The 22,800-nt window shown below is 46.9% G+C and overlaps 1 protein-coding gene across 1 annotated transcript in view; it reads right to left on the bottom strand.

Moving 5' to 3' along the window:
* Positions 1–16,875, bottom strand: part of LOC149342193 (uncharacterized) — a 68,840-nt gene extending 51,965 nt beyond the window's left edge. The window contains exon 1 of the mRNA XM_089542123.1: positions 16,563–16,875. Coding sequence (XP_089398249.1) covers positions 16,563–16,577 — 15 coding nt within the window. The 5' untranslated portion in view covers positions 16,578–16,875. The remainder of the gene's footprint in view (positions 1–16,562) is intronic.
* Between the last annotated feature and the right edge of the window lie 5,925 nt (positions 16,876–22,800).

The raw sequence follows: 22,800 nt of genomic DNA, 5'->3' as shown, positions 1-22,800 counted from the left end.
AGGTTTTCCGCCAGATGGAGGCCGCGTTCTGAACGATAACGTCAAAGACGGAAAGATGGCGAAATAAACGTGACACCTACCTCTCTACACCTGGTGCTGAGATGCTTGATATTGCTAGGTGGCGGATTACGTGCTCGGTAAGACGTTCACGCTGTAAGGTGTGGTTTGTTTTGATCCTTATGCCTGGAGGGGCGAGATGGGCCACTTCCGGGGCCACTCGAGCGATATCCGAAAGATTCTATAACTAGATCACTCCCGAACAAAATATGTCAACTTGTTTGTCTTGTCGCAAGTTTTCTAGAACCTTCTTTGAAGTAATCTGAAACCCGAAGCGATTCATGTTGTCTTTGTGCCGTGGCGCATTTCTATTTGTTTATTCATCTTCCAGGCCTCGAAAGGAACGAGAAAGAGAAGGCTACCACATGCAATGACAAGGCTGGACATGAATGGCCAGTGCGTGTATTCGTTCGCGTTCCTGCTGACGTCAACTTTGAGAAGGTGGACGAATGGAGTTTGCTGAGCAAGCTACAAAAACATGTGCGCATAAGCGGGCGTGTGGACGACCAACACTTTCTCTTGTGCATGCGAGAGATGAAACGCTACTTAAGTTCGCAAATAAAATCACTGGAGGGGCTTCATAGGCTTTCTGACTAAGTAGGAATATTTGTTAATTTTATGCTGAAAAGGAGACGTGTAAGCTAGGGAGCTGATTCTCTCTTCTGTGCATCTTATGGTAGCAGCATGAATTTAAAGCCTTCTTTCAGTGCGAAAGTACCAGTGTCACAATCCCAAAAAGCTGGCTTCTCTTTCTATCCTATGAAAGTAAAGCCCACCCTCCAAAAGCACCGCCCGCCCACCACCCCTACACCACCTCTATGGGACTGCACACTGCCTCACATCAGCATATCTAACAGCTACAGTGCGCGATCGCAAAGCGGCCTCAGCAGTAAATATTGCATCACGAACGAATGAATATTCCGCTACGTTCTATAAGTTACAAGGCAAACTGCTCGTATTATCCAACCAGCTGGGTTATGACGTTTTTCAATGAACGTGGGTATGTTTTCCAGTGCTTCGACGACGGCCTTACATTGCTCCAAGATGGCAGTTTCGACTGGTAGTCTCAGTCTTTTTCTAATAGCAACCGCGCGCCGTCTCTTACTAAGCATGTGCACTTATTCGCTGCCCTTAGAGATCTGTCTGGTCCGTAGCTTTTTGGAGCCTCAGGAACATGGCGCTGATTCCTCCACCCAGTCTCCTCATCGTAATTTTACCACAGAGACCAACGTGAGAAAAAAATCACCTCTCTTTTGAGAAAAATCTCTTTTGAGAAAAATCATGGGGTTGATAGGAGTCTAAGTGCGGCGTAGTTCATATGTGACCCTCGGCCTTATTGTCTTTCTTTTTTTTCCCATAAATTGTGTGATAGCATAGAAGCCTCGTTGGAGTGAAAACTCGGCAACCGCCGTCGTCCCACCTGCAACCTGCCAACCGTCCTCCTCTCCACCCCGCCGCTCCTCCTCCATGTCTCTCGTTCTCCATTCGAAAGAGAAAGGAGGGATACGCCGGACTGAAATGAATCAGCTCATATGAAGTTGACAAAGATTGACGCAGAGAAAAAAAATTTAGACAGAAGCGATCAGAATTGAAATAGAATCAAGAGCTGAACAGCATTGGACATGAAATATAACAACAACTGGAATAAATTGGCGAGAGAAAGAAAAATGACATCCACCCAATTGATAGCCGTTAATTTTTTTTATGTACATTATATGCACCTGAAGAATTATGCACAGGACTTCGGTTTCAATTTCAGAGCGGCATACAACAGGGTAGCACATCTATACATTTCCAGCTGGGTCCGCGGTTGAAACACCCAATCCTCTGCATTCCGCGATCAAATGTGATCACCTGTTATGTAAACAAAACAGTTTCCTCCCCTCTTTTATCCCCACAGGAATCCGCCACATTTTAAACCCTTCGCGCTCAAAAAAAAAAAAGAAAAAGATTTCAAGCTGCGGCACCTGACACTTGCACCCCATCTCCATGTTAACCTTTCTTCCTGGTTTCATACTCGGCCACGCAATGTTCCAATACCGACGTTTCCATGACTGCCTGGGCGGACTGAGACGCGAACGGTTATAAGAAAAAATCACGCTACGTAGAGGAGTGGCGCTGAGATCGAACATGGCCTCCCCGGCCTTCGAGATGGGGACGGTGCTGAGTTCTTTTCCGTTGCACTGCAATCATCTGCTGCCAACCGAGTGTATACACACCTATCATGGGCAGGACACGCATCTCTTAAATGTGCACGCTCGCTCAAAGTGAAACAGCAGCTGCGCCCGTGCAGTCGCGTGCTCGGCCCGTTAGGCCGCAGCCCGTTGGTCTCGATAGCCGCGTTCGATGCGAGGCAGTCCTTGTCCCACTCCTTGGGCGATTCACTCTCGCTGCTCAACCTTCGTTAGCAAAATAGAAATTTCGTGACCCGCTTAATAGAAAGCGTGGGTGCGTTCCGGCGGCTGCGTAGTCTCCAGCCGACGCCCGTTGAGGGCCGACGGGTTCGCAAACTGGAAACAAAGACCGCTGCGTTCGCCTGAGGTTCGTTATCTGAGCGACTGTCCGTTCTACGGCTAGATTTGCGTTTCCAACTGGGAAGTCAAGTCGTTTCGTCATATTACGGGCAAGCATGTTATCAGGAGCTGGCCTACAAGAAACGCAGAGCCGCATAGAAGTCCTTTCCTGGTTAGTGGTGAAGTTTAACGTGAGGTGAAAACAGTATACGAGGTCTGTTAGAAAAGTATCCGACTTTATTTTTTTTTTTGCGAACACCTGATGGATATGAAACAAGCGCGCTTGCATCAGGCGACCTTGAACCTTCATGTGCATGCATGAATTTTTTCCCGCCTGCCGATAGTGTCAGTCGCTGGAAAGCAGCGTTTGAGTGAGGCAGTGCGCAGTGCTCTCGTCGGTTTTTTGTTGCAAGGAAAATGGTGGAGCGAGAGGCGCAGCGCTACTACCTCAAATTTTGCCAGAAACTTGGCGATAGCCAAGTGGAAACCATTCGAAATGTTCATACGGCTTTCAGTGATGATGCTATGAGCAGCACACAGATTAAGCAGTGGTGCAACTGGTTTAAAGACGGCCGCACATCTGTGGAGAGAGAGCCACGCTCCGGTCGGCCATCAACATGCCGAAAGGACCACGTAATTGCCGAAGTGAACGCTGTGGGGATGCGGGACTGTTGTGTGACTATCCGAGAAATTGCGGAAGAGGTGGACATCAGCAATTTTTCTGCACATTGCATTATCACCGAAGATTTGGCCATGGAGAGAGTTGCGGCGAAATTTGTGCCGAAGCTGCTGACGGTGGAGAAAAAGTAGCTTCGTGTTGAAGTCTCACAGGAGATGCTGGATTCCACAAACAGTTACCCTGACTTCACCGACGCCGTAATCACTAGTGACGAGTCTTGGGTGTACGGGTACGACCCGGAAACCAAATCCCAGTCGTCACAGAGGACGTATTCCACGTCACCAAGACCAAAGAAGGCCCGCCAAGTGCGCAGCAATGTCAATGTGATGCTGACTGTTTTTTGACTCCCTCTGTGTGGCACATCACGAGTACGCACCCCACAGGATCAAAGAATGACTAAATAGTACTACAGGGATGTCCTCCATCGCCTACGTGGTGCTCTGCGGCGCAAGAGACCGGAATTGAGGTCAGCAAGAAATTGGCGCATCCCTCGCGGCATTGCTCCTGCACATTCCTCGCATTTGATTCAGACTTTTCTGGAGAAAAACCAGACTCCTGTAGTTCAACAGGCTCCTTACTCGCCTGATATGTCCCCCTACGACTTCTGGCTGTTTCCCAAAATCAAGAGGCCATTGACAGGAGCGCGATTTCAGAAAAGAAAGGACATTATGGCTGCTACGACAGCAGAGCTAAATTCCATTCCGAAAAGGGCCTTTTCGGAATACTTCCAACAATGGCAGCACCGCTGGGAGATGTATGTGGAGCCCCAAGGAGACTACTTTGAAGGTTATTAGGTTTCTAACGCTCCAGTTATGCCAGTTTTTTTTCTTCGGCCAAAGGTCGGATACTTTTCTAACAGACCTCGTATACGATGTTTTGTCAGGTTCACTCCACATAATGACGTAGGAATGTGGTTAAAGTCAGCCTCCCTCCTGGCGAGGGTGGCGGCCGTAGGGGAAGGGCTCCGGCAGTCTTCAGAAGAAACTCATGGTACTGCTGCCGCTCACTGAGACAAAACACAAATAGAAGGCAAAAGGCAGATACAGCACTAAACTCCCAAGTGAACCCCCTGATCATCACCCTTCCTGTCTATTGACTTTCCTTTTTTGATCCTTCTTTCCGCGTTGTTGCTGTCAACATTATGTGAAAATGTCACTGTATTGTAGTTTTGTATTGTAGTATTGTAGTTTTCCACAGAGGCGCACATCCTCCGTCAAGCCTTCTATAGGCTTTTTTGGCTGCGCTCCTGCCATCTGTGATGCTAAATAAAAGTGACTCGACACTTGTACTTTTACTCTGTGCGCTAAAAAATACCATGACACCGTATCAACTATCCTAATCACCTATTGATGACGGTTTGACATTTTCAGTCGATTAGGAACATTGTGAAGTGCTTAGAAAGAAGACCATGTCCAACATTCTTGGACAAATATTTTGAAAAGTGGAAAATTTTAAGGTACTGTTATAGAAATATTGAAGGTGATGGTTCATTATTTTGATGCATAGTCCAGTATTTCTTGTGAAGTGTTTCCATCTCTCGCATCGAGCAGTTAAGACTACCATAGAAAACCAATAGGGAACGCTTTTGACGATAGCCAAAACGTTGATAGCAAAAAGAATGCAGGCCTGTCGAAGGGAGATCTGCGGATATATTGATACTTACAGTGAAATCTTACTATATGAGGAAAAATTGCCTACATAAACTCTTTCCCGTTCAAAAATGCTTTTGTCCAAAATTGTTGGGTATGAATTCTAAGGACGTCATAACCTCCAATGCTTGAAATTCTCGACTGCCTTGCATTAGATCTCTCCCTGCTTGGCGAATCTACGATAATTTGCAAGTATGATTCATCTGCGATGCCATTGAAAACAGGGTTGGTGGCCCTATCGAAATAGTTATTGTATTCTGTATTCATAAGACGTATCCGAGTCCCCAGATAGGCGTCAGCTGGCCTCTTTCTCTACACTTCTTTTTATTTCCTGGCCCCTCCTCACTTCAACCGAGCAGCCGATCTGTCGAGGGCCATAAATGCCGACTTGCGGACCCCGCGGTCAGCGACCTTGTCATGAACCCCGTGGCAGCCTGCTTAGTAAAGCGTGTGTCCTCTGCCCTTAGAACGATGACGGCAAAAGCAGCGTTGAAAGGGTATAGCTGCCTGGCTAGTAGGTCATGGCAGTTGACTCTCGTGAAAAATGCTTACAGCGACCCAGCTATTTACCCTAAGAAGGCGGAAGGTCAAGCCATTATGGGAGGAATCTCGAAACAAGCATGGTCGCAGACTCGCCTCGTATGCTTAAGGTATCAAAACGCTTGCCGCATCTTGAGTTATTTACAGGTGCCGTACTGCCGTAGATTGTGCCCCAGCTTCGAATAAGCTGACGGGCAGAGCCCGAAGGGGCATATGCAGTTTTCAGGCGTGTGGGGAGTTACGACAGCATAGATATAGGACCGAGAACAGGTGGGTTGGACGTGCGCCGTAGACCACGCGTGATGTCCGAGTCTTTCTCTTCCAATTTACGTCTCTCCATCCTGTCCTTCAAAGTGAGGTTGAAGGTGTGTTCCCAGAATGAGCCAGCTACTAAGCCTTTTCGTTCCTTGTTAACTAACCTAGTTGATTGAAAGACGAAGTGCCGGTAGACTAAATTAACGTTTTATTAACGAGAGAAAGCCGAGTGGTTGTAAGGAGGGAATGGGGAAATTGAGGAGAACGCTATACTCAAGAAAAATCAAGATCAGGAATTTAATGTTGCATCATCATCAGCCTGACTACGCCCACTGCAGGGCAAATGCCTCTACCATATTTCTCCAATAAACCTTGTCTTGTGTCAGCTGCGGCTGCCCTATATCCCCGCATGCTTGAAGGGGAGCAAATCTTCATATAGCCCAAGCTGTACAAGAGTTATCAGAGAGAGGAAAAAGTTTGTGCAGTTGAATGTAAAGATTAATTTATAGTTGTGTTATTTGCTGAAATGGTTACGGTATCGCAAGATTTACATCATTGTTGCGCTCAATATGAAAATGTGGCTGGTCCTGGCAACAAGAAATTTCACTCATGCATGCAGTTGCTAAAGGAGCTATCGAAACATCACGGCATCGCAGTTAACCTCGTGAAGTATAATTACAACTTGGCCTAGAAAAAAACTGCCAAGAGAAACTAAAGGGGACAAAGTGCTCGGCCCACCTTTCAACGCGTAACTAACCTTTGGCATATATTACCAACCAGTACAATTAATGCCGTCCACAGAATAATAAGCACCGTACTCCGGAAGGCCGGTGCTTGAAGGGTCGCTGCACGCTAAAACAACAAGAAAATTGCCACTTTGCCCATCGTCAAGCAAATAGAGGCCTCGGAACCGCGCCGAGCTCATTTGCGCTGTGGTTAATGAAATACCCCCTTGGAGCGATGGAAGATCGTTCATCCTCAGCCACGGCCCACAGCACCGTGATGCTAACTACGTATACCCCGCACGTGCTACGGAGTTCTTGGTATCCGTCGCCCGCCTCTCGCTTATCGCTCAACGTCACCCGTCCTCCTCTCCCTCTCATATTTCTGCGCCAAGCTATAGAAGCCTTTGGGGAGCGCAGAAAACCCACTTCTCGAAGATAAAAGAGCGACAACCCCGTCCGAAGAATCGCTGAAGCGCAACGCGGTCCTGTAACGAAGTCTCACGCGCGCAGGCCACCAATTACCAGCACAGACGCGCGTCTCCCGTCCGCCTGTCAGGTTTAATGAAGATAAAGCTCGGCAAGCCAACGGGGGCGAACTTCTTGGGTCCCTTCTGTTTCCGGGTTACGGGGACAAGGAAGGCCCTGACAACACACCGCACTCGGTACCACCACCACTACGCATACCACCTGCTCCAGAATGCACTCCACAGTATGCTACAACATTTCGCAATACATTGTGCGTGTAGTACATATCGCAACAGCGCCGGCGAGCAGGAGCGTGCGCGCTTTGCCTGTTTCGCCAGTTTCTTTTAGCCGCCAGCGCGAAACGCGCTGCAAGGGCGGCTCTCTTTATCTGCTTGATTGAAGACTGTCCTTACGATTGCAATCAAGGCACGCACGCACACACGCACAAGCACATACACGCCTGTCTGTTCTATTTCGCGTTCTTCTCGGCCGATTATTTGCCACGCCCTTAAGCGAGGTTTCCTCGTTTCCGTGCCGAACCGTTTGGCCGCCATTACACGCCCAGGGAGACGTGAGAAAACTGCAACAAGCAAGGAGAGAGAGATAGATGGAATTCGTGACAGGTGCACTGCGCCGCGGAGCCGTTTCGCGAAAAACAACGAAGCAAAACGCTCATTTGTGAATGTCCGTGCGGACCTCTCCACCGCACGACAACCAGTTGCGTGAGGTTCGCTGCAGTGAGCACTGCGTATCATTCCTTGGCACGAAAGTGGGGAAAAATAGAAATAACAATAGCGGACGAAGGCCGCGGCATGCGTGGAAGCGACGCCAGCTTATACGTTTTTTTATATATATATAAGTTTGGCCATACAATCTCGTGCAATGCGGTGGAAGCCTAATGAATAGAAGCCAATATCGGCGGCGGCGACGGCACACTGCCGTGATCCTTGAAAGCGGATAATGGCGCGATTTGGTTGCCCCTCTGAAATGCACGGCAAGCATGCTTCATTCATCGACGGCCGCGCCAGCTTCCTATTTCGTCCGTCTAATGCAATGCCGCGCTCCATTTGGAAACCCCTCCTCCACCAACACCACCGAACCCCCTTTGCTCCTCTCCCGCCATTCCGATTTTTGTTTCTGCGCTATTCGTGTCTTCGTCCCCAAGCACGCGGCACTGTGAGCCGAGAAAGAAAGACGTTTCCTTTTCGGGTTCCACTGAGTGTTCTCTCACGCGAGGTTAGCTTGTGTTAAGAAGGAAATGATTGGCGAGGTGAGGAGGAGAGAAGGGGATGAAGTGCCGAACACCACCGCCCCCGCAACAGACTATTCACGACGATGGGTGTTGGCCAGCGTGCGCTTTCGGACATCGGCGCCGGTGAACAATGGACGCTTGGCAACGATCATTCGCAAGCGAAAGCGATTTGGTGGCGGCACTCCTTCGCGGGCTTACACCGCCTACGCCTCAAGGCGGTAGAGCGGTAGCGGCTCGTCGCCGTACAGAGCGTACGGAGCTCGCCTTGCCGCTTTTGGCAGGTGGCTGAGCCGCTCTCGCCTCCCGCTTTTCCAGAGCACAGCAGTGGTGGTGGCACTTCTGGTCGTAGTAGTGGTGGTGGTGGTGGTGGTGGCAGCAACCGCACGCTGCTTGTTGTACGCAGTTACGAGGCCGTGTGAGACCTTGGCGTCCGCCTCGGGCGTCTGCGGTCCACAGCCGCCGTCCTTCGGAGGTCGTCGATGGCGAGCCGCGATCAACTTCCGCGCAGCGAGAGGGCGAGGGGGGGAACCACTGCTTCTCCTGTTGCAGGCGTTGCCTCCGCCTCGGCTGCCCGCTGAGCAGCTGCTTTAATTACTCGCCTCTCGTGTTCTGTGGCGCGCGCGGTCTCTGGAACGCGCTCCGTTAGTGCTGTTCTGGCGATGAGGAAGGGGAACGGGGGGAACGCGAGTGTATATACGGGGAAACTCCTTCAGCGGGCGCGCCGCGCCAACAAGAAAGCTCGATCGGCGATGTTGGAACGCTACATATACACGAGAGACTCGATGTCAAGGAGACAGAGAAGGAGTAATCAGCTTTTATAGCAGATTAGCTTCCTGCGTGGCGGTCACTTTTCCAGAAACAAAGATCTAGCTGCCTCTGGTGTCCTTGTGCCCGCACTGTTAACATAGAGATCTCTTTTGTGTCAATAAAAATACTACACCCGTCATTTATCCGCGCTACCTTATTAGCTCTCCGTCTAGGTGTTCGGCAGGGTCAAATGTGGTGCCAGCGCCAGGACAGCACTTATAGTGACGTCGCTATCGCACTGCACAAGCACTGGCGGAAGCTGAGAACCACTGTTGACTTTTTCGCGAAGGTGCAACAATGTTGGCGACGAGTATGCATGAGACGCTAGACGACCTGCATGGTTGATATTAAGCGCGCTTATCCTATCCCGGCTTGTAATTAGTCGCCCCGCGTATGCAAACTTTGCCCAAGAATGTTAAGACAGCTACAGGAAGTAGCGTGACCACATCGCGCATAAAAGAGAGGCTGAATGCACGAAGCTTGAGAAGTGTTGCGCGTCGTGTGTGCTGCTTTGCAAGTGGCTGGCGCTGGCAACGGCACAGCTTCATCAGGAATTCAAATATTACCACCGCGTCGAACCTCATTCTGGCATCTGGAGAGAGCATGCAAATAACTTCACGGCTGGTTTTCCCTCGTGTGAAGCGGATGTAATCAGACCTGAGATTGACTGAAGGTTCTTGGTTTTGGAGACCTTTTTATTCAGTAAAAAAAAAATACCTCAAGACAAGTTTGTGGCGGTACGTCATGGCGTTGCCTCAAGCTTATGCATATAGAAGAAATTTCGAGAAGATTGAATGATTTTATACGCTTTGATGAGTGATGCAAATAAAGCCGCCGAGCAAACAGGTCAGACATTTTCTCCGGCTACAGTGTCAACTCTCATGGACATCTGTCATGTGTGTTGGTATGTACAGATGAGGCATGGATGCAAAATAAGTATTCGACAATACATACTTACCCCGAGAACAGGTTTCGCTGGTGATTACTTCATTATTGACAGGATAAACAGTGCGAAAAATAGCAAAAAAACTAAAACAGTCTGAGTTACGAAGCCCACTCTTCTTTTTGTTTCCTCAACTTCTTTTTTGCGGCTTTTCTGCCGTGAAACCAATGCACAGCCAACCAGCATCATTTTAAAGTTTGGTGAGGCGTTTCATTCTAAAAGAGTGATAGGAAAGGTGTTCGATCAGGTAAAACACACAAAAAAATTTAACGCCAGCGCCTTATCTTTAAGTGGCCCATTGAATTGCGCGCGATTGCGGAACGGCTCAGTGACGGACTCCAGAGCTGGTGTATGATACGTGCGCACCCGACCCGATTCGCCTTTGAAGCGAACAAGTTCTTGAAAACAACGCACGATCACTCACAAGTAGATTCCGCGTATCCTCCTCCCAGTCTTTTCAATGCTTTCAGCTTCTCTCTCTCCTACGCGGCGTATCTCGCATACCAACACGGCGGCCTGCTCTTGGAGCCATTCTGCAAAAGCGCAAAGACGACACGATTTCGTCGCCTTTGTGTGGCTAGTCCCGCCGCCCCTGTTCCTGAAACCTGCACCAAGTGGAACATATATGTTCAGATCGAAAGGACTCCCATGCTCTTTGGATCGTGAACCGAACTGCAGCAAAGTAAAGCAACGTTCAAAACCTTTGCAATCGTGCAGAACTCTGTCCCGTCCCTGCACTCTTCCGTGGGGTATCACATAGGCTCCAGCTAGGAACTGGAACTGAAGTTTAGGGTATTCATAGTTGTTCTACATACTTATGTAGAACTGTGTCCCATACGTCTTTACAATCTGTAAGCTATGCGCGGCAATGTTACATGTAAAGTTGTTGCACATATTCCAAGATATATCTTATGTGGAACATTGTTCCACAGTCATATATGTGGAACACCGCTCTGCTTAATTCTAAAGAATGTGATGTGGAAGCTCGTTCCACATACAAGTAAAAGAGCCGGCAGTGGTGGAAAAGAAAAACGACGCATACAAGCTAGTTTCCGGAACAAAAACGTATGAAACAGACTAGCCTACAAAAAAAGCCTAGAATATGCGCTGTGTAGCCCATGCGGAACAGTGATACGTCCTGCGTGACGAGCAGACAAATTGTTCCGCTCATAAGACACGCACCGTCCTTCCTCATCGGTCTAATTTCACGAACACGTCTCAGGCATTTCGCCCGCCGCAACGCTGCCTTGTCTTGTCTGATCGTCGCGAGATGACGCCCACTACGGAGCAATGCACTTGTCTGCGTTTAGCTTACGGCCAGCCCAAAACAAGTCGACGTCGCACTGAACAAGAAGCGAGAGCATCAAAGACGTTCCAGATACCGCGACGAGCAACGGCTTTTCCACGCATGGCGCAGCTAGGCACGCCGCTGCTTCCGTATAGTGAATGCTTAGACCGCCACGCTTCTTCCATTTAACTATCCTCCTTTATTTTCCCCCTCTCCACTGCGCCTGATTTTTACTGCCGCCTGGTAGACACGAAGGAACGCCCGCGTTGATACCCCGACTCCGCCGTCACAGGTGTCTGCGCGCGTCAGCTATGCGGACCACACGGACGAAAGTTTATGCGGCGCGGTGCTTTCCATAATGGTTACCGCTTTTCTCTGGTCCTGCTTTGAAGTAGTACGCGCGGAGACTTTTGGGGCACTGCTTCACGCATGCAAACCGTCAAAAAGTGGAGGAACGAAAGCGAAATTCGTTCCCCCAGCCGAGGTTGGACCGAGGCGAGTTGTTTACTCCGGAAAAGCAAAACAAGGAGAATAATTTGCGCGTTCTAGCCTAGACGTTTACCTCTGCATGGTCGACGTACTTGTCGCGAACGTCGTGAAAAACATGTTCTTTTCTTTTGTCTGATTTTTTTTTTTTTTTGCTCTCCGCGGCAACGTTTCGCTTTCGAGGCGCATTAAACGCTTCTTAATGGGCTGCCGAGAAGATTAGGACCGCCTGATATGGAGAGGAGAAGTACGAGAGAAGGTGAGGAGGTACACTCCGCAAGCAAGTTGGCGTAAATCGAAAAGCACCGGGAGAAAGTAGTCGCATTGCCTTCTTTTTTAATTATTCCAAGCGTAAAAAGAGGGCACAAGGGAGACACGACACGTGAAAGAAAAAAAAAGAAGGAAATAAAAAGCGAAGAAAGAAGAATTCGGTCATTAAGGCTCGGAAGTTTGACTCAGTGGGCCACTTTGCGAAACAGGAATTGCCCCGTGTCGTTTGAATGGAGGTGAAAGAACACGTTGCGTGCGTTGAAGAACGCGGCATCTCGTATCATGGATGTGGACCTGTCTGCTATCGTTGCGTTTGATGCGAGATGCATTTTTATTATTTAGAAGCTGCACATGAGGTAAGACTACGAGTTCAGAAGTAAAGTTTTTGAGTGCCAACTCCTAAATTCACCGACCGTACGCCCTCACTAATGCTTACACTGCTAAGTATATTACCTTTTCTTAGGTACCGAGTTTTAAGAAAAAGCTAACAATTTTTCTTCGCCTTTTACCGCATGTCTGCTGGTACATCTTGAATGTATATAAATTGTGATACAACTTCAATATGTATATAAACACAGTTTCAAGATTTTTCCTAAAATACAGGTAATATTCTGAAATTATAAATCACGTAGTACCATCGGTGTTACTATATTTTTTTATGGCTTCCCGGAATGCAGACCGCATCGTGCATGCAAACATATATCTTGCTTATTGAAACGCCTCTGTTGCCTTCAGATAGCATAGCCTACTTTATGTGCATGGCTGTGTACTACACGAGCGAAGCAGATTGTTTGGGTAGGCTCTAATACTATAGATAGAAATGTGTACAAACACATATCAGCATACAGAAATTGCCGTAAGTGCAACTTCTACAATTTAAATTTATAGGAAATGGGAACTGCGAGACGACCATATATCGTATGTTTTACTTAATTTGAACCACACTTTAAAAAGGTAAACAGGAACAGCGCACACGGATAAACAAGAATGAAATTAGTATTAATCATGCAGTTGGTTAATTACTCATTTAGAAATATTACACTGTTTTAAAAAAAGTTCTACAGAGCGCCCATAAACACACGGCCCAGATGCTTGAGGCAATGTAACTTTTAAGTGCTTCTCTGCTGTGAGCATTAGCCAAAGCTCATGAATTACGAAAGAAAAGAAACGCGAGTGTCTAATTTTGCGCTTGGATAACAGAGCTCCTATTGTGTGTGTTAAAAATGGAGTCCACGTGTTGGCTGCAGCAATCGACAGCCGGCTCGTAAAGTAAAGATTCAACAGCAAGCACCACAAGCATATTGTGGTTCCAAAGATGGTAAGCTCGGTTCAAGTTACGTCAAACATGCGATATGATTTTGAAGTAACTCTAATAAGTATTTAAACTGCTGCTCCCGAATCTCTAAGCGTGACACTGTAGGCTTCTCAAGTAGTACTTTTAGCTTTTGTGAATGTGAAACGGAGCATACTTTTATTTTTCCTGAGACAAAGGTGACGAAAAGGAAGGGGGATAAGTACATGGAATACACCAGTGCTTAATTTAGAAATGCTGTATATCTCTCTGACAAGTCTTTTGTCGACCGTGTTGACTTATACGTACCGTTTTAACGCGAATTTAAGAGGCGCTTCCCATTGATTGAACCGGATATGTGATCTGCTTCGATAAACTTTTTTTCCTGGAACAAAGCTGACAAAAAGGAAAGTGGAGAGGTACATGGAAAGTAGGGGTGCTTTATGTAATGTTAATGTGGTACCTTTATTAACAAATAGAAAACCGGTACACTATTAACCTGCGGCCTCCATATGAAGACATCGCTTCTATTTTTATTCATTGGACAGGAATTGCCTCCAGGCTTGGTACCTGCTGCTCTATGAGTATGCTCCTTGAAGAAGCGTTTATAAATAAGTACTTTCTCTATACAATAACGCAAATACAAATGTAATAAATCTTTTTACCTGACGATGTTTTGGTATATTCCGCAACTATAGGGCATGAAATTATGCTTAGAATAAATTATCTTTAAAATAAAACAAGCATTCCGTTCGGATGGTGCTAGCAGTACTCTGCACTGCACAGTGAAAACAATAAGCCCATTTTCAACGGCCGGAATTTGCTGCCGGCTCGCGACTTTTGAAAGTGCGGAATAAAATAAACTGACTCAAAAGGAACTAAAGAGCAGAGTTCGGAGCAAATAGCGCTCATGAAAACACTACTCACGAAAAGTCCCTGCCACTATTGACCGGAATTAGAAATAGTGTATACGCAAACGAATGCTCACGTATAATTTATCGGCATCCAGAACTGCAGCTGACGACAAAAAAAGCCTATTCAGTATTACAGATGTGCATCCCAAGCTAGCAACGAGTCACGCGGTTACTGCTTTGGCAGCAAAAAAAGAAAATACTAAATTAGGTTACGTATCTTGTTCATTTCATTCCGGCAAGGGAATTTCACAGTATCCTGAGCACGTTCACTACGCTTAATGTGTGTTGAGAATCATTTTTTGCCGAGGTGAAGCAGATTAGGAGGAAAGCAAATTCCCAGTAACAGTCTTTTATTAGGAGGACAACTAAAGCGAGTAGTCAGGGAAAATATAAAGCGGAGGGAAGAAGGGAGAGAGGGTAGAAGGGGGAAAGAAACGTGCCTTGAGTGAGGCCGTTCGTATTGCTGGCGCTGTCAGAGCAATCCGTGACGTCAGCTGTGATGTCATGAAACCCCCGATGAGCGGGCATCGGGTATATTATTTAGTGTCACAGAACTCTTGTGTTTAGATGCACCTAGTGACGTCGCTTAGCTGACAGCTTGTGCTGCTGACAAAGCCAACATTCCAAGCGAATAGAAATTTCGTGTGGTCTGTTATCGCGCCACACGAGTAGTTCAGAAGGCCGTCGATGGCGTCGCTACAGGCTTTCGCTATTTCATAGGAGATGAGAGTTCTGGAACGGCGCCGATTGCTCTGAAAATGCCTTGTATTCAGCTAATTCTGCAGGGTGTGGGCATAACAGATTTTTTTTAAACATCCATTTTACCCTGTACAACTGATCCTGCTGATGTCCTTGCTGTGCTCTTGCGAAGTCGAATGAATTGAGCCGTCATATACTATGAAGCAATAGGAACAGTGAACGCTGAATTCGTTAGCAAACCTTTCTTTTCCTTCTTTTTTTTCTGGGGGGGGGGGGGGGGGGGGGGGGAAACGGCTCGACAAAGGACAGATGATGCTAGAAAGCTTCTGGCGCCCATCTCGCATTATGTGAAATCGGAACACGTAAAAAGTTGTTGGAGATCTTGGTGCGCTTCACGGTCTGTAGAAAAGACCTTCTCATTTAGCACTACTTGCGACTTCTCTGTAACTGAAGCTTAAGTTGATGAATCTCCACGGACTTATTCAGTAGCGTCTCTCGTGACTTGGACAAGTAAGCAAGCGGGAAATTCAGGAGGAGACTTTCTTTTCAGAGCTGTCATTTAGGTAAGGCAGGCACAAGCGTGCATGTATGTATGGGTCGTAGCGTCGCATTAGTTTCGCGATAGCAACCGCTAAACATAACTAGAATCTTTTGGAACAGCCACTGATGGCAAAACGCGTTGTGTAAGGCAATGCTCACACGACACACAATGCCCACAGCACTGCTGCAGGCTCCTGGGGAATGTTAAGCTAGACATCCCTGGTATGTGGCATCGTGCGGAAAATTTATGAACTAGCTCACTTGGGCGGATTTACATTTGTTGAAAATCCCTCTGGGACATTTTTGTCGATATATATATACGAGATGCCTGCCATGTGTCCGATCGTGTCATGTGGTGCTCATTAAATGCGTGCCTATTGGCAGCGACGCTACGAGATGCTGAAATGAAATCACGATTGAAAAGTTATGTTTTTATCAATGAAGATTTTTATATCAATAAGTGAATTACGCAATCATTTTGCGGTTGTATGCTCACATACCTTTAATTTCTTTTCTTGCATGTCTTATTATCCAAGTAGATGGTAAGCAGCGTGATTTTCAAGTAACTGACACCATCCACTCCCTTGACTAATTTTCATTGCTATCCGATGTTCCGTGGATTCCCAAATAACCAAGAGAACAACGCCCTACTGCGTGGCGCACACGCTTTCTGAAGGAAAAATAGCGTTCATAGAGGAATTCCATCATTCCATATTTTCCTGGTTGACGGGCAGTTTTTGTTGTCCCACTATTCTACCCTTCGCGGTCTTCCCATCGAGAAACAAAGTAAAACTCACGACACCAATAGAATACTTATAAAGATGCTGAACAGCGTATAGCGGTTCACTATTGATCCAATATAGTACTCTGCGCAGCCTTTTGCTGGCCAAAACAAACAAAGAAACAAAGTGGCCGCGTTACAGCATCGTTGTGCGCGTAACTCAAGGTAGTTACGTTTGCTCTCCCAGTTTTCACCTGCGATGATGGCCCAGGAGTGTTAGGGGCTTGCTTGCATAAATTACGATAAAGAAACAACTTTTAACACAACGAAGATTCAAAAGGAATGATAACAAGAATATTCGCGCGTACGGCACATACCGCGTGAGAAAAAGTAGCCACTGCTGCTAAGGTCGAGCGCTTGCAACTTAAAATTTAAAAATAGAGCGATGAAAAAGGCGTCCATCCTTACCTGAAGCAGCCCCATGCTGGCAATTTTTCACTTGCTCTTCAAGGAGAAGCAAACCAAAACACAGCAGCAAACGTCTGCCTGGACGATCACACACTCGAGACACTCTCCGGTCGGCGGTTGCGCCGAGCGGCGCTTGGCAAAATCTCCGTGAGAGCGAGGTCCAACACGGTCGGCGCGAGCGAATCACTCCGCTCTAACCCAGGCGAGTCGACGGCGGTCGAGTCGTGTCGTGTCGAGAAACACCTTCGAGCGTCGTCGTTCGCAGTCCGGACGGATTCGCTGCTACGCGATACAACTGCGGCAGCGGCTCTGGTCGAGGAGAGCTTTTTGTCGTCGCCAGTGGCGTCTGGCGGGGAAGAGTTCTCGCCCTTTTGCTTTTACGAAGCAGCACGCGCGCGCACAGCTCTTGCCCGAACGAGGCCGCCCGCTCTCGCCCCGCACCGCGCTCTCCTCTCCCCCGCATTGCGCTGCATTCGGTGGAGAAGCCACGCGGCTTTCTCCGTGAGGGTCGCCTTCTCCGCCAGACGCCGCCGTTCCCTCTCTCCTATCGAACATTGTCCGGCGCGACGAGCTTTTCCCCTCCCCCGCCGGTACCCTGTACCTCCTCTCTCAACTTTCTCCGCCATGCAATGCTTCCGCGCTAAGGGACGCACGAACAGGCCGCGTTCCCCGCACGTCCTTCGTGTCTGGCGGTGTGGCATCACATTTCGGCGCGGCATTCCGCAACCAACGCGTGTAAGCGCAGCGAAGCAATACAATACAGGCGACGATTAAAACCTGCGTGCGCTGCTGCTCATGAGCGCGCTTTCCTTCCTCTCTCTTTCACTCTCTTTCATTCTTTTTCGTGAGCCTTTGTATTGTAATGATCACCCGCGTTCGCTCGAGAAAGAGTACAAGTAGGTAGCGAACTGTAGAAGATAATTTGCGGAGGGAGCGCGTAATTTTATTCCGCGAGCGTTGAGCCCTGAAGACGAAAAGCTGCCGATGTCTTAATGATGGCGGACGGTGAGGATGCCTCGCACAGTTCATTAAGCGTCGCTTAATACTGCGCGATTGGCTCTTCTTTGCCGTGTCCTTTGTGTGCAGTAGAAAGAAGAGCGGCCGCTCGTAAAGACCTCCCGCGATGATGAGGCGCGATTGTGAAGGACTACAGCGCAGCCTTGTAGCGTCGTGGCCTGGAATATTTGTTTATTTGCAGGACAAGAGCGAGACTTGCGGTAAGTGTGCATGGGAGTAGAGGATTACATTTGTGTGCCAGCTAGTGAATGCATTTTGTTATGCAGTTTTATTATTTGCATTTTCGTCCGTACGTTAGCATTTGCTATCGTTTCGTTAATGATGTAACCTCTGAGCACGTGAGTAATTAATAACTTGGTAGGGGTGGAGCACGTATCGTGTACCAACCTTGACATCAAAACTGTAAGAAAGGCAACCTTTCCCGATTATCTCTCGAGCATTAAGAAAATGATGTGATTAGCTCCTGCTTTCAATGCTTTTTAAAGGGCTGTCTTTTCAGCTCAATAGCTCTACGCAAAAAAAAAAAATCCCCTTCCTTTACAAGTGTACTGTGCATTGGGGGTTACCCCTAATAAGATGTTGCACCTGACATGAAAGTTTTGATGATGCACTCAGTTCTTTATATTTTTAGGAGGGGGGGGGGGGGGTGGAGAGAGAAAGGGGTGCCAATCACATGAGGGCAAACGCCTCGTAACTCCTGAGAACATACAGTAGTGAACAAAAAGCTATTTTATTCTATTTTTTTTACGTACTAAGCGTTGTGCATGAGCTGTATGGGAAGCCATTATGAAACTTGCTACAAGACAGCAACCAGTATTTATCATAATATTAAGCACCAGTTTGTTCCCACAGCAAATTTATTGAAGAGCTCCTTTCTTTACTGCGTGAAATCGTCGGCGATAAAGTGGGTTTTTATTAAATATTAGGCACCAGTTTCAGTAATGCTTTTTGCACAATAACTTATTGTGGTCGGTGACTCGAACGCAAGCCTTTTCAGTCAGTCACTGCATGATACCCCCGAGGCATGCAGTCCAGGATGCTGTCAATGAACTATGTTTCCCACATCTTGCAGCAGCTGGTCAAATTTCTCCTCGGCGCTGCTTACTTTTTGTCCTTCGGTTTACGTGCGAAGTCTATCCAGAGGTGTTCAGATGAATTATTGTCAGCAGATCGTCCTGGCCACTACAAAGGACCACCCTTCTCATTCATGGAGGAAATTTCTAACATTCTCCCATCACAGTACCAGCGTCCTGTCACAACCTCCACCGCACCTTGGAGGTATGCAGCATGGCAAATTAAGATCACAATCCCTGGAATTAAAAGAAAAACAAACACCCCTAATCCTGCACTTAAATACTTTGCGCTTGAGCACATTCATAGTTGCTACAATGCGTACCGTCACATATACACTGATGGCTCTGTCACGTCCTTGTCATCTGCGATTGGCGTCTGGATTCCGTCGACATGCACCACAATTTTAGCGATCTCAGTCACCGCACCTCGACTACTGCTACCAAGCTGGCTGCTCTGCGTGTTGCATTTACTTACATCCTACAACAACCGCCAACAGCGTGGGTTGTCTTCAGTGACTCTCGCGCTGCACTACAGGCGATAAATTCACCAGCAAGCCTTCAAGAGCAGATCGTCGATGGCTTGAATAGGTTACACACCGAGGCCTGTGAGTTGCGTCATCGTGTTGTGCTTCAGTGGTTACCCGCTCACTGTGGCCTCGCAGGCAATGATCGTGCTGACGGTGCAGCAAGATCGGCGCATGGCGACACCTCCTTGGTTCTACCGATACCCTTTTCTCGTAGTGATGGCGCGAGACTTCTCGCTACTAAAGCCTGGCAGACGCAACGCTCTTTGTGGTGTGATCCGCGGCGTCAATACAGACCCCTCTTTCGCACTGACCCAGTTTGTGAATTCCGCATGCCCCGGAATTTAAATAGACGTGACTGTAAATGCCTGCACCGAATTCGTCTGGACGTTGCCTTTTCTAAATTCTATCTTCATAAAATTGGTGTATCAAGTAGCCCTCTGTGCCCGACATGTGGTGTGCGCGAAGATATTGAACACTTGATTTGCCACTGCCAAATCTTTAATACTCATCGCAAGGCACTGTTAGGTGCTTTAGGACTTCGTCAGGACGACCCCGTACACCTGGAGCATGTCCTTGGGCCCTGGACTGATGCAACTTCGGCTGAGCAAGGGACAAAAGCACTCTTAGTTTTTCTAAGGGACACGGGTTTAGTGGACATACTTTGATAGTCATCTAAAAGACACGGTTTTAGTGAACATACTTTGATAATCATTGTGTGTGTGAGAGTGCGTGTGTGTTGAGTATGTTTGATGCCACTTTTTTTTTTCACCCTCTTCTTTCATCCTCACCTGGAGTAGCATGCCAGGCCTATAACTAGGCAGACCTCTCCATTATCCATTAAAGTCTCTTTCCTTCCTTCCTTCTCATCTTCAACCATTTTTCCACAAGCATGAAAAAGTGTTGCGGGTCGACGTTCAGTTAAAACACATATACAAAGCCAAAATTCTTGTGTGCATAAGAAAGCATAACCTTTAAACAATTCCCTGATAAAACACTTTGTTAATGGTACCTTTAAGTCGACGAAGGGAGGCAACTCCATGAGAGGAAGTTGATAACGAGAGCCCGGGAAGTTGATAACGAGATCTATATCAGGTGCATCTCGGACAAAATAAATAATTATTGCACTCGCTACCAAACAACAAGAACTTCATGGTTAAGAACTTCGACCCGACTAGCAAATCACTCGTTTTCATCACTATCTTGCCCACTCAAGGTGTTCTTTTTCCTACCTCATACTGACAGCTCAATCCTTTTCACAGATGGGAGCGTTTTGGCCTGGTCTGCCGGGGTTTAGCTCAGGACATTGCACATGGCATTTCACCGGCAATGGAGCCACTCCAGGGCCTGATACCAGCGCCATATCTTTGGAAATGTCGATAACTTACAGTCGAGAGCTTTTTCGGTTCGCGTGAACAATGACCTTGTCTACAATTTTGTCGGTTGGTCTGGGGTGCCACTATCAAGATCGAAAAACCAAAAAGCAAATCTAGTCTGAATCTATATTTCTTCAAAACTTCCGAAGCCGCGAACTGCGCTGCTCTGAACTGCATAGAAAGATAGCGGCGTTTGATCGAAAAGTTGTGGCCGCGGATAATCGCTATTTAAACGGTTCTTGTGACGTTTCTTGCACCTCGCACTCCGCCCATAGCTTATAAAGATTTGCAATTATACATGTAATCGCAGAATATGTCACTTGGACATGACACTTCAGAAGAGAATAAGTCAGGGCATATAGGTTGTTCATACTTAAGAAGAAAAGGGTTTATCGTTTTTTATCGAGCTGAACGTCCCAAAGCGACTAAGGCTATGAGGGACGCCGTAGTGGAGGGCTCCGGAAATTTCGACCACCTGGGGTTCTTTTAACGCGCGCTGACATCAAGCAGTACACGGACCTCCAGCATCGCCTCTATCGAAATGCAACCGCTGCGGCCGTGATGGAATCCGCGTTGACATCTGCCCTAGATGTGAATGCGTTCCACTGCCCTTGTCTGAAAGAGTCAGATATCTAGGCATTCATCTCGGCGCCAACATGTTTTGGTCTGCTCATGTTGAGCATCTCATCAAATGACTCCGTGTAACTTCTATGTATCTGTACAGAATGAAATTCAATACTTCTGTTAGGTTGCGTCAGCTTGTGTTTAAGGCTATAGGAGAGTCCGTTTTAAGGTACGGTGTCACTGTTTATGGCTCATGTGCATTGTCTAGAACGAGCCAAATCGATACATTACTGCACAGAATTGCCGCAAACATTTTGTATGGCACGTCTAAGGAGGGCTTAGATAGTGCTGAAAGAATGCTCGCAGCTGATGTGTACTTCATTCAAGATTTATTTACACATGTAGTAATTAGTAGAAACTACTTTTCTAATAACTTTAAGCTTCCTGAAAGCAAACCTAAAATACTAAGAAAAGTAGAGCCGTTTAAACTTCCCAAGATATATACACACTACGGAGAAAGGTGCCAAATGTTCTACATCCCCTTCCTTTTTAACCAGCTTCCAACTAAAATACTATCATTGCAGACTCTCAAAGAGGTCAAATCACAAGTAAAGTCCTGGCTAATTGCGTCTAGACCTTTGAAATGGTACACTGACTTAATCGCTCGGAGCACTCTAAAGGTCTTGTTGACATGTGTTATGAAGAACGGTTGTTTTAGTTGTATCCTCCTAACCTATGTAATTGACTTACTTTTTCAGTCTGTGCAAGTGTGATTGTTGTTCCTATCAATATATGTTTTTCTTTTTTCTCTCTCTTTTATATTGCAAACCATGTTATTTTGTCTGTACTGAGTCTGCACTTTGTATGATTGCCGTGGCCCGCCCACAAGCGCCCTGTCTTGCGCTTTCGCGGGCACACGTACTTCCATGTATAAATATGACAAAATAAATGTCTATGTATGTATATGCATGCATGCATGCATGTATGTATGTATGTATGTATGTATGTATGTATGTATGTATGTATGTATGTATGTATGTATGTATGTATGTATGTATGTATGTATGTATGTATGTATGTATGTATGTATGTATGTATGTATGTATGTATGTATGTATGTATGTATGTATGTATGTATGTATGTATGTATGTATGTATGTATGTATGTGTTTCGGGTTAGCTGCCGAGTGCCATAACCACTGAGCCACCGCGGTGGCTCCCTTACTTAAAAAGAAATAATAGCGCACATTCTCAGTTCAAAGTAAGCTCTTGTCCGTGTCTTCTCGTTCGTCCTTTCTTCTTTTGTCTGTATTTCTTCGTAAGTATGATAAAGAAAACAAGCTAATAATTATTTAGAACAGACGGAAATAAACGCGAAGGAAAGCGCTCATGAAAGGACGAAAATGATAAACGAATTGAAGGCAAACAGTTATGCCCGTAAGTGCTCCTGGCGGAATATGAGGGCAAAATTGCATCGAAATGTAAGGAAGTAACATAGTTCAGTAGCGTGGCTTTTTGGGCTTGTTGGTACATAGTTCTAATACACTGTAGCGCAGCAAAAGACGAGGACACAAGAGACGAGAAACGAACAGCACGACCGCTCGTGCTGTTCAAAAGACGAGGACACAAGATACGAGAAACGAACACCACAAGCGCTCGTGCTGTTCGTTTCTCGTCTCTTGTG

This window comes from Amblyomma mixtum, chromosome 5 (assembly GCF_055824585.1).
Source record: "Amblyomma mixtum isolate Tamu chromosome 5, ASM5582458v1, whole genome shotgun sequence".
Taxonomy (NCBI): Eukaryota; Metazoa; Arthropoda; class Arachnida; order Ixodida; family Ixodidae; genus Amblyomma; species Amblyomma mixtum.
Note: the sequence above shows the minus strand (reverse complement) of the source record. Positions and strands in the feature narration are given on the sequence as shown.